We start from the raw sequence: 13361 nt of genomic DNA on the forward strand, positions 1-13361 counted from the left end.
TTCCAAAATTTCTCAAAATTCTTCTTTGTCCACAGAATGTGATTGATTTTTATGCAACCTTGGATAAGGATTCCTCAGAGGTATGCATGAATTTTGTTTTAAGGGTTCAAATGGGATGTCATTGTTAAAATTTAGTTAAGATTTCTTAAATTGTTCCCATTTCCATAGGCTTCTGTCCATGCAACGTGGACACAAGTGTCTGTGAGTAGTTAGGTACAAGCTATGTTATATGTCAAAGGTTAATAATTGCTCAAAATGCTTTGTCCGCTGAATGTAATGGATTTTGATGCAATTTCAGTGGACGGATCCTTAGGTGTGTCCTTCAGAGGTGCTAGCAGGCTTTTGCGGTCAAAGGTCTAGGTGGCTTTTTTTATTATGTCAAATATTTAAAAAACAAAAAAACAAGTATAAATGAACCAAAATTGAGGGCACGTAAAGGGGTGACACTTGTGGTCCAATATTGCATATTTTAGATCCTCAGTGGTAATAAATCCTGTTTATTTTGTGTGTGGTCCAGATCTCTTTGATACAGTCTCCTTCGCAGCCAGTTTGGTTATGCTCCCTCCACACAAACAGTCTGCCAATGGCCACTTATAACACCTGATTGGCTACACTAATGTAGCCGTAGAGCTGTACATATGGGAACTTGATTGACCTCAGTCAGCTGGCGAGATGGCGGGTCAAAATTGCTCATGAATAATGAAGTAGCCGTTTAGCCGATCGACCAATTGAAAGCTTTGTTTGACGTTGTCAGAAAACCGTTAGCCAATCAAAAAGGACCCGTTCGTTATCATTGGCAGACTGTTTGTGTGCAGGGAGCGGAACCAAACTGGCTGCCGTGGAGACTATCTTTGATACTACTAAATAGTGATAAAACCATAAGTGGTAGTATTTAGTGTCAATAAAGTGTCAAAATAAAACATCAAATTACCTTTTTCTATTTGGCCTTGTTATGTTAGGGCAAGAATACTGACTTTCTGCATCAGCTAGGATGCAGCAATATGAAAGAATTGCCCATTTATGTACTAGCTGATCATGTGCTTTAATCTATTCTTTAAAGACCAAAAAAAAGTGGCAAATATTTCATATAATGTTGCAGTCACATTTTGATGCCCTTAGCTTAAAAATTCAAAGCCGGAGCCAGATTATGTGAAATGTCATGCAAATGGAATGAATAATTGTGACACAGTTGCATACCTAATGTATGCTTCTGCTTACTGCTGGCATGAAGAGCGGATATTTTGTCTCTACTTGAGCAAGTTGGTTATGAATTTTGACATCTCCTGTTTCACTGTGTAATGGGCTGGTAATAGAAAAATAGCTGTATTGTAACCCACAGCAGCTGAAGGGAGTATCCCATTATGCTTTGCGGTACCATAATAGAATTGAATGTGCCATAGAACATGTACACAAAATCCCACACTTCAACTTTAGATAACTCGCTTAAATCAGGGAAGCTTAGACTTTTGTCCCCTAAAGTATTGTGAAACTATCCATCGCTCTCAATATCTAAGCGGCTCTTGCTTTTTTTGGTGATGTTCAAGGTCATATACTGAGGTCAAAGATCATTTGAAGTAATAAGTACCAAGACTTTTTTAATAAGACTTTTGGTTAAAATCTGTCCTCATATGAACAGCTTAAATCCCAATACAAGCATTATTATGTTTTGATGAATCCAAGTGTGGGAAAATATTGGATCCAAAACATAATATGAATTCGGCAGACAGCTGAATCCAGATTCGGCTTTTGGTAAATTCATGTTACGCTTGCATTATTTTTTTAATTAGAGGGCAGCATATCAATTTTTTAACGGTGCGATGCACTGTTAGCTAACCCTGTATGCTGCCCTCTTTTGATTACTTATTATGCTGGTATCATCTGATCTCTGTTAAAAAATTGATATGCATTGATCCCTTGTTCTCTATTTCAAAAATAATGCATGCGTAAAAATTAGTTTACCAAAAGCCGAATCCGAATTCGGCTGTCTGCCAAATTCATAACGATTTGAATCATTTGCCAGGATTAAACTGACCATTTTACTATTTTACTCTTTCAGACATTTTATGGCCAGTCTTACATGTTAGACGAGTCTCAAGTTCAGCAGAACAAACCACCGCCAGCTTATCCAAATTTTCCTTTATTGACAACACAAGCACAAAATCAAGCTATGGGAATACCAGATATTATATTCACAGGTAAGCTTATCAACAAAATACTATAATGTTGGGGGTTTTTGCCATGAATTTCTTGTTATAGACCCTTTTCTAGTGATGTCGTCAGTTAAGGCCCAGTGATTTTTAAATCGAGGTCCTGAATGTCCTCTGAAAATTTCCAACATTGCTTTTGTGAACATTGTCTGCAATGTATGGGTCTTTGGACATCACTTACCACATTTTTTATAAACATTAAATACTACTAATATGATAATTGAGCAGCTACTTGAAATCATTATGGTTATAGTTCTAATTTTTCTCAATAAACTTTGAGAAAATAAATACTTAAATAAGGTTATTTGTGACATGATCTGGTCCATTGGGGCCAAAGGTGGCAAATTAGAAATTGATAAAGGCAAAAATATGGAGTAAAAAAACAATAAAATACATAAGAAAATAGGCATCACAAAACTTCATAACTTTAGAACAAAGTATGCTAAACCTTTGTGGTGTGTTCTGTATTTGACGGCCTAATGTTTGTATAAGGTAGTAATTATAGTAACTCAATTTTCAAAAATGCCTTCTTTGCCCCCCATAGAGCAGATCATGTCACATATATTATATACATGCTGAACACTACGATAGAAATTTCAATTAAATAAACACAGCCTGACTTAGCGTGATGTTTTTTTACGTATACTGTGTGATGTACTCCAATATGGGCGACTGTGCGTGCATAACCCGGAAGTGAATCCAACCATGTCAATGCACTTGTGATTGGTTAGTATATTCATTATTGTATCCAATGTTGTGCATTCGCGTTGTAGTTTGAAATGCGCGATATACGATTGCGGTTGGATCGTGTAAAGCCGTTGAAACCTGGTTTCATTCAATAAAAATTTACACTGTAGGTATTTTATCATTGTAGTTTTCCTTTTATAGTTGACAACATAACGTTTTCTTTTGTTTTGTTGTTAACAGGTGTTGGTGAAAGCCCTCCTAGGCAAGACTTGCCCAAAGAAATCAGCAGTGCAATTGGCGGTGTCGACCACATAGACAGCTTTGATTCTGATCCTTTTTTCCCAGAACCAATCAAACTAGACCCTTTAGATATCGACACTTTGCATATGCTCACTGATAATGACATGGTGGCTGATCAGGCGACAGAGGAATCATTCCGATTAGACAGACTCTAGCACATTTTACCGCACTTCTCCTTCTCGCCCTTCTTTGTGTATTTTTAATGAATTGAGATGATATTGCAAGTGCAGTCCTTTGTGTTTACTTCATGTACATGTGATGCACACTGAGCCAAAGTTACACATCATGGAATATCTTTACCGAAACAGTATTTTTGAAAGTTTCCTTCATCCTATTTTTACTGGTTGTAAATTGATAATCATTGGGTACGGTGATGAAGAAGAAACAACCCTGTTCTGCGGGCAGACGGATTTGCCATGTAGGGTCGGTCAGTTGGGATTTTTGTGTTTATTTTTGCAAAAAAATTTTGCAAACATCTTTTTGAAATTTTTTGAAATTTGTTTTTTTTTAAAATTCAGTCAAAACCAATCCACTAAGGCCATACAGCTAAAAAAATTCCCAACAGTGGAAAATGTAGGTCGGTTGAGGCCCGTAGAACAGGGTTTTTTGTCTGTTGCCTAATTGACAGTAATACTATAATAATATTCATCATTGTAAAATGACCAAACACTTCAAGGAATAACAAAAAGTTTCTCTGTGCATAGTGCATTGAACTTTGCTCTCTACAGAATGTTTTTTTGACATGTGTGATATTTTTGTCATACACTAACCCTTTAAAATGCTCTTCTGGTTTGCGTGTACATTGAAAGGGGCTGTGTCAGATGCGTACAAATGTATACCCTCAATTTATTTGAAAAGGCTTAATTTTTTCACATGTGCGTAAACTTGTCCACATACCAATCGCCGTCTGAAGCAATCAAAACCAAAAGTGATGTCCTTGAATGTAAAAAAATGTTGAGTAATGAAATCAAACAGAGGATTCTGAATTGATTTTCCAACAGTTTTATAGCAAGTAAGTTCGCACAACATATTTAATTTTAATTTTATGACTTTTGTCTGTAAATTACTGCTCGGTAGGCCATCTGAGTATCAAAATTATCACAATAAGGAAATTGTTTCTCATCTTAAATGTTTTCATGTTGTCTGACACAGCGCCTATAATAAATAAGGTATACTGGTGATAGCAATCGATAGGCAAAAGTGATGCATGCTGGGAACTTAAAGGGCTTGAGTCCGCTATCTTTGGTGACGAATTCAACCGCTTTTGAGCTCAGCATGCATCAGTTTTGCCTAACGATCGCTATCAGCAATTTACCTTATGGAGCCTCGGATATCTGTGACTCTGCCATGTTTGTATGTGGCTTATAATGGAAGGGAAACATAGTGAATCTCCTGTCCTTTTACCATTTGCACCGCAAACTGAATTTGTAATATAGGCCCTATACTTGTTTGGGTTCTGTCTTTAACAGGATTTACCAAGTAAATTTTAAATGCAGGAAGCTTTGTGATGTTAATGATTTCAAAGATACCAGTTGTTAATTAATTTCTGGTTTAACAACAAAAAAGTGCCAGATGTACACACCATTGGGCTGTTCCACTTGAAATCCATACACCCCCTGTGGAAGACATTCATGACCTTGATCTACCACACAGAGGGTGTAGATTTCAATTGGAGTCACCCATTCAGGTAACCCCTTTTGAAATTCACTCTTCCTGTGTTTGAGGTTAAAGTCTTATGGATTTCAACTGGAATAGTATTAATCATGCATCACATTCCCATAGAATGTATACTTAATATTGAGAGATACGAGTGTAACTTGTGTGCTCAGTGTACATCATATGCACTCCATTGTTTGTGTAGCACAGAGGCTGAACATTACCATGTCCACATGCATGCCTAGTGTGCACATTACCCATAATGCTCTAGTAGTGCGTCACTCATAGTGCGTCGTAGTGCAGCCCGTTCATTGTTTTTCTACGAATAGATGATAGATTGACTCTTGCTTGTTTGATTGACTTTACCAGTTGGAAATTTTACACGAAGGATTGTGTCGTCAGTTTTTTGTACCGCATTGGCCGGAGAACCGAATTCATGTCCAGATGGTTGGTATTTTACATTTTTTTGTACTGCCGGAATCTGAGAAGATATTTTATTGCTATAAAACCACATGAAATACTGGATATATGCACATTTTACTTCCGCCATGACTGCCACATGTACAGATACTTATCGAGGCCTTGATGTTTATTCGTTGTTAACTCCAAGAAAGCAGATGGATGCAAGATGCAACAGGTGGAATTATGACAGATAAAAAAGATGCAGCCATTGTGAAGAATTTCATCTGAACTTCAAGAGATGGAAGCTCATTGCAGAAAGCGCCCAATTTGGATTCGGAAAGTGCCCAATATGGATACGGAAAGTGCTCATAGTGTGGAAAATTTTTGGCTACTGGAAACGAAGGAATCTCATGGTGTTTTTATCAGTGTAGTATGGCTGCTTCTCCCAACATTTACAGATATGGCCAAATGTCCACTGTGAGAGTAGGGAAAGGTTGCTCTTGTTTTCAATTTTAAAAACTAGTAAGAAAGTAATACATAGTAGTCGTTGCATTGTACACCGTGCTAGTTTTATCAATTATAAAAGGCTCTCTAGAGTTGTGTTTTGTGATCGGGGGTAGCAAAGCTCTTCCTAAAAGGTCGAACAACAGGCACTAGACATAGAATATGGCTATGCTCAACGCCCAATGTCGTTACACAATGTTGCAAGTCGGGTCTTTTGTCTTTGATCAAACTAGTGAGGGAACAAGTTAGTTACTATCATCATTTGGGAATTTTTATATAGAAAGAAATGATTATAGATTGTAATTTGTAAAGCTGTAGTGGTAATTGCTGAAATTATGTGCAATTAATATTGCACAAATTTAAAGGGATACGATGACTTCAATCATACAGGAGTTATGTCCAGAAGTTGTTACTACTGCATGCACAGTTGCACACTCATCTTGTGACTTGTAAAAGGTGGCTGTATATGTTTAAACTACAGTAGGTGGGTGTGTGTGTGTGGATGCCTACAACAGGTGGTCAATCTTTAGATGATACCAGAACTCAGGACGTTAATAACCTGACAAGTGTACAAAACTAAAAGCAGAATACTTTTTATGCTGGTTTCATACTTTCTGCCACTTGCCGCTGAGTGTCGTGATGCTTCATCATGCCGCTTGCACTTGTCTGCAAGCGGAGCGGCACAACAATGAACGGCAGCGGCATGACTCTGAAAGCCACTCTGGCCGCTCAGCACCGCTCCAAAATCATATTTTGTTCTCATACGTCAGAGCGGCACCGCTCCGAGTTGACTTGAATTCAATTCCCAGCAGTGCTGCCGTGGCGGCAAAGCGGTGGAGTGATCGATATATCGGCTTGCCGCTGGTCACCGCTAGTGTTTCTGGTGCAAAATTATCGTCTGAGCGGCAAGTGGCAGGAAAGTATGAAACCAGCATTATAGAGATTACATGTTTGCCACCAACATTCATGACCACCAACTGGGTGGGGCATAATACTGTTGCCGTCCGTATTGCACGAGCAGCCAATCATTGGCACTGAGTAATTACAATATGTGCTGGAAATCTTGTAATTAAAGGGATTCTGCTTTGTAGTTACGTTGTATCCTTGGTATAATTGTTATTGTGTTCATAGTCAAAACTTTTACGGAATAGATTGATGGCATACATCAGGTGTATACTTCATGGTAGCTCTTGACTCGAGTGACATATCTCCTGCTTACAACACCACACAAGATGATCAGCCAGTTCTGTACAGGTTGAGTATGGATGGCTCAGACATACATTTGCTTCATGTGTACAGTCTGGTCTATCCAAGTTTCAGCTATGAAAATGGCACGATGGCTAAGGCAAAAGAACCAAATTAGTTTGATCTTTCGATTGACCATCGATGATTGGTCGATCCTTATCAATTTTAAAATCAATTAATTGACTATTGTTAATTGTGATTACATATGGATCTGCATGTAATTATATTGACCAATACGAATTCACCAGTAATTCTGGTTAACTAGTTGATAGTTCATTAATTACAAGCATCAAAGCGGCATTGACGTTCGATCCAAAGATCAAACAAATTTGGTTCTGGTGCCTAAATTGTGATAGTTTATGCTGATAACCATATTTTGGAATTTTTATCCTACAAAACGAAATATTTGACACTGGCCTGCCAGATGTCTTGGTCTGCATACTTCTTCAGAGTGATTGATGTCCAATCATCCTGGTGGTACAACAGCTCTAACTTGTGGGGAAGATTCCAATGGGCTATTCCATTTAAAATCCACACTACTTCTGTGAAAGATTTTGGAAATATCTTCCACATGGGGAGTATGAATTGCAAATGGAATTATCACATTAAACAACTCTATTTGAAACTCGCCCTCCCTCTGTAGAAGATTCAGATTGAATCTTTCTCAGAGGGTGTATAAAATTCAAATGGAGCTGCTTAATGTCATTCCATTTGAAATTTAGAAGATATTTTCAAAATCTTCCACAGGGCACAGTGTCTTCGACCCTATATCTTCATGGCAGGAATCGCCATGGTAGGTTAAATCCACAGCCACGATTAGCCATTTGGTTCAAACCTTTAAAGCTCTTTTAAACTAATAATTAGTCGAGGGACATAACTAAGGCTACTCACAATAGCCGGGTAATCGATCTTGGTTGTGCGTGATTAAGCTTGTATACCCCATTGAGGTCAATGGTCATCGACTTTTATACTGCCTACAGTGAGTGCAGCTGTACTACACGCTGCACGCTGTAGTCCATAACAGGACCAACGCAATATAAAATGGTCAAATTTTGAGTTCAAAGCGCACGGCCAATTTTCAAAGCGCATTCTAGCGACTATCATATCTGTTCAACACGTATTTCCAAGTTTATGAGACCAAATCTGGTTTCTTGAAAAAAAATCATGACGGGAGATATTCATCATTTTCTAACCCGGTATCAGAAGATTTTCGTCTGATATCAAAATCGTGCATAGCAATTCTCGTGTATCGATCCCGTGTATTCATTTTAGTGTCCCTTCTGCACCAAATAATTATTAGCCAGGCGGTGTCGGTGTGCAGGGGTAGTTTGGATTTTAAATGGAATAGCCCAATATATGATTATCAGCAAACCTGATGAATCTCTTCACAAAGATACGCTGATAACCGCTACCAGTTTCTGATTTCAGTATAGGTAACACATGTGACATTTTCCACTGTAATCACTGTGACATACTCAGTCCATTGTTTCGTATTATGCAATATGAATGTTGGTATCTCGTGTACCTTGGAAGGTGTGTTGTATTTATTGGACCATGTCCAAAATTGGGGTTCTGGAACTGCATACAGTCATACTTTCATTGAACGAGTTCATTGTTGCAATACACTATTAACTTGACTGTTGGGATTGAATATGTGTACACACAAATCATCAAATAGTTTCAATATTGTATACAAAATTATACAAAACTAATCCCTGGATCAATTTGAAAATGTTGATTTGCAACACATTGCATATAAGTGGTTATTTTGGCGTGCATATATTTCAGCACCTTCCAACACAGAAGGCCTTTGTGAGATAACAACCTCTGATAAAGATTCAACCTGAATCTCCCATGGGGGCGGGCAAGTTTAAAATAGAGTTGGTTAATATGTTAATTCCATTTGAAATTCATACTCCCTCTGCTGTGGTAGTGTGGATTTTAGATGGAATAGCCCAGTGACATCCAGATGCAGTGATTGTTGCGTTTCAACATTAAAATTATTACTAAAGTGACTGACATATTTGGAACGATTTAATACACTGCAAAATAGTATCACCATAGCATTTCAAATCCACTAAAAGTTGATAGTGTATTGCAAACTATGTATCATTTCTACTGTGGGGAACAGTTGGTTGGACTCTTTATCTTTTGTACCGTTAACACAAAGGTGCATTTGTTTGCTGCACCTATTTGATTGTTGTACAATACTAATACTAAATATGTAGGTAGCTACATGTAGAAATATCTTGACTATCTGTCATTTCCTCCCTTTCATAGTACATGTCAGAGTTGCCCGCCACACATGGTGTCCTAACCCTAACCACACACGGATGGTTTGGTTTGGGGTACCCTGTACGTTACCCGGCCATGCCTTGTCCCAGTGGAGGCCACCCAGGGTGAGATTTAATGTAGACCTGCTTGTAGCTGAACCATTTCTATTGGGTACAGTCAAAATTGATACATTTTGTAAGCTAAAGTCACAACAATTGACACCTCAAAAGCAGTTGCAGCTCAATTTCTGATAAAAAAAGAAATGCACTATGAATGCTTTTCATGGTTGCCACAAGGCCATATCGTGAGTGCGATACTTCAATTTACAAAAATGCACCCAAAAAAGTCACCAGAAAACAATTTATAGAGGGCATTTTGAGACAAAATTAGTCTAAAATAATCTTCAAACCTTCATGATTGGTTGTTTTTGTAGCAAAATACATTCAAAATGGACCAAAATTTATATTTTCTCACTCAAGCTTAAAAGTTTCAAAATTGCAGTGACCATTTAGAGTCGCAAGGCAATAGTTCAAAGTCGCAAGACAATAACAAAGTCGCCTTATTGGGCTACCAAGTCGTGGGTATGGCAAACCTGGTCGTTTTGCCAGTTAGTGGAATTAATTTACCTAAATCAGCAAAACTGTCCTAGTGTCTTTTGAGTCTAATATAGGAGATCCCAATAAATAATGAATTTTGACAAATTGAGCCCAAAGACCATATTCTAGCAGAATAGGCTGTAATGTTGTACTTTTTAGTCTACCAGATCAATTTTCTCAATTCTGTATTAAATAACCTTGTGGCAATCCTGTGTTCCAAGGATAACAGAAGTACCCATGGGATCTACAGATAACGTGCAATGCAGCGATTCAAGTGCTGGGATTGCTACAATGTAAGGTGTTTCAGTTCCATCAAATAGCACCCAATTGTATGAAAAATGACACCTAGTGGCAACTCTGCTGACATCTGTAATTGGGGAAAACAGTACATTGTGTATTGATAATTGATAACTAAGAGTTCAAGTTCAGCCAAGAATCATTGGAATCATAATCATACAGCTTCTTGTAATTCATGCTGGGATAAATCATGGATTATCTTCAAATTACACACGTTTTTATTCCATTGCATATTGGTATGAATTCATTGATTTGTCTGCTGTGCTGGGTTGACCAGAATCATGTGTGATGTTCTTACCTAAACGTAATGTGCAATTTCTGAAACTGAGCATTCTATGCAGATCCCAATTTTCTGAAATCAATTGATATGTGAGATATTGGCAGGAAAGCATTGCATTCTAGGCAGAGCAAAAGATTCATTTAATTTTTGCATCCCTTGTGCGAATCTGATCCGATTCTTGTACAATGGAACGTTTGAAGCAGAATAAACAATTCAGTTGATTTGCGGTTTCTTTGTAAAAACCTAATCTGATTCTTGAACAACAGAAGGTTCAGAAATCATCTTTGATTCGTCTAAAACCATATACATTCTAAGCAGAATAAACAGTTGAGCTGATTCTTGTTTTCTTTGTAAGAATCTTATCCGATTCTTAAGCATCCGAATGTGCCGAAATCAACATTGACATGCATATTCTCCTAGTTCAATTCATACGATTCAATGCATTCTTGGTTTCTTTGTGAGAATCTAACTTGATTCTCTCAAAGTTTGCTGAAATTGGACTCTAAAAATGTTCTTCTGATGCACAAAATGCCTACTAGTCAGGTTGTTAGCACATCGGCACATCCTTGTGGTGCTAATCTCTTGATACTTTGTTATTTTTTCTCTTGTATATATTGGTAAATAGAAATAAAGAAAAATGTTATAATACACACACACTCTTCACAAAAACACTTGTAAATGTCAATGTTTAAACAATTTCTCGCCATTGTTTCTAGAAATAGTCCTATATGTTGTGTCGTCAATTTTTTTTATTTTTGGGGAGGGGAGTATCTTGGGAAATAGCAATGCATCAACAATTATGAATAAAGGATATTTTTAAATCATTAGATAGCAGTATTTGCCAGAATCTTGGGCAGATATATGGGTACGTAATCAGTCCATGCTATGCGTCTTGGCAATGCCTGCATAAATTGGTTTGTTTCTAGACATTGTTGGTAATTGTGACCCAATTTCACAAAGAGTTGGAATGCATTAGAAATGTTAAACCTTTTATAAGCCCCAAGCTGTCTTTGAAGGCTTGGATTGGGTTTGATTCATACCAATTTGACTTCTGCTTCTGACTTCTGAAAAACAAAATATGCAAATAGAGGAAACGCTGGAGTGCAACCAAATCAGATCATTGATGTCATCTCAAAGGCCAGCTGTAGGTAGAGGTTACAAATCAAGCCCCATTGCTTGACCAATGTGAGGTAATTACAAGTAGTTTTAGTCCAAAGGAATGGTCAATTTCCACATGAATCGTATTTTAGGTGCCATGATAGGTGACAATGCCAATTGGGCTATTCCAGTTAATATTCATACACCCCCTATGGAAGACATGACCTTAATCTACCACACAGGGAGTGTGAATTTCAAATGGGACTACCTGAAAGGGTTATTCCATTCAAAATCTACACCCCCTATGTGGGAGATTAAGGTCATGTTTTCCATAGGGGTGTATGTATTTCAACTGAAGCCCAATATATACAAAGAATACAGAAAACTTGGCACATGATTGGCCAAACCTTCCTGTACCAGGAGGGACTATGTTTGATGTTATTTGCTGCATCCAATCTCATCTCAATTTCAAATCATACTCTTGATTCCAGAAAATTGTGCAAACTAATAAAACTAAAATAAATTTGTAATCATGGCAACGTAAATCATTACCTTTCTGTGATATCGGTGTTATCTCTCTGGATCCAAGGCACACATTGACGACCACTCAGTTCAGGCGAGTCAAAGCAATTTTATGCCATGTGATCTCATTGACCATTTTTCTACATAATCATTAAAATGTTATGATTTGGAACTCCTTTTTGAAGTGAAGGTATTAAACTGCAGCTTACAAAATTTTGCATGTTTAATCAATTTCAATGTTATAATTAGGAGTTTTCATATTACAAAACCAAAATTTTGTCACTGACGTGACAGTTTCGTATGTCTTGGACGACATACTTCTCCAGAGTGATTGGTATCCCATCATCCTCTTTGCTGGTGATAAAACATAACCATAATTTTGACCACTCGAACAAGTATGGACTTCCTTTTTCGTGCTGTATTTAGTAGGGAATGTATATGCTGTCAATATTTGTTGCTTTCAAAGCAAGTGAGCATTTTATTATCACTGGAGCTCCTAACCATAATTTCTTTATTCTAACCCTCGGGGATGCAAGTTTTCTGGAAATTTGGCCTTTAAAATTTTTTACATTTCCGGAATTGGATGATATTTAGTCAGAAAAAGAGGAAAAACATTTTTTATGAAGGGGGATACCCTAGCCAATTCCCCAGACAAGCTCCCATAAATGTTTGCTACTACACGCTTAGCCGTATGGCAAAGGGCCAGTTTGATTTTCAGATAATTTAGCATTTACCCACTTCAGACCTGCCAACTGTCCCTCATTTTGAGGGACTGTCCCTCATTTGGGGTTTTCCAAAGTGAAAAAGAGGGACAGTCCTGTTTTTTTCTGAAAAGTTCAGTGTTGGCAAATCTAAATGTAAGAACAGCAGAAAATGATGCCAATTTCACTTTAAAATTTTGCTTTCTCTGTAGTCTATTGTGATAAATTTAGACCTGCAAAACCTTCCCTGAATTGCACACCTCAAGTCTTTGAATTTGTCAGTACAAGGTTTTGGCCTCAATGTCCCTCTTTTTGACTTCGGTAGGTTGGCAGGTCTGCCACTTGCATCCCTAAACCCCCTACTTGCACCCTAATCCTAATCACTTTGGGTAGCATCAGTGATAATTAATGTTAGCCACTTTGGAGCCACTTTTGAATAATCAGGGATTAAATAAATAAATAAATAGCTAAGAACAGTGACATTTCTTGATCAAACTATTTCATGCTGTATTTGCTTATTATATTCATGCAATAGGGTTACTGTATGAGTAATGTTACACCCATACATGACATGTCATATGTAATATATTGC

General features: G+C 37.5%; 1 protein-coding gene across 1 annotated transcript in view; it reads left to right on the top strand.

Moving 5' to 3' along the window:
• LOC140159006 (CREB-regulated transcription coactivator 1-like) overlaps positions 1 to 3698 on the top strand; it is a 99107-nt gene extending 95409 nt beyond the window's left edge. Inside the window, 3 exon segments of the mRNA XM_072182315.1 lie at positions 36 to 80; positions 2057 to 2195; positions 3135 to 3698. Coding sequence (XP_072038416.1) covers positions 36 to 80; positions 2057 to 2195; positions 3135 to 3349 — 399 coding nt within the window. The 3' untranslated portion in view covers positions 3350 to 3698.
• Positions 3699 to 13361: the final 9663 nt, after the last annotated feature.

This window comes from Amphiura filiformis, chromosome 8, assembly GCF_039555335.1.
Source record: "Amphiura filiformis chromosome 8, Afil_fr2py, whole genome shotgun sequence".
Taxonomy (NCBI): domain Eukaryota; kingdom Metazoa; phylum Echinodermata; class Ophiuroidea; order Amphilepidida; family Amphiuridae; genus Amphiura; species Amphiura filiformis.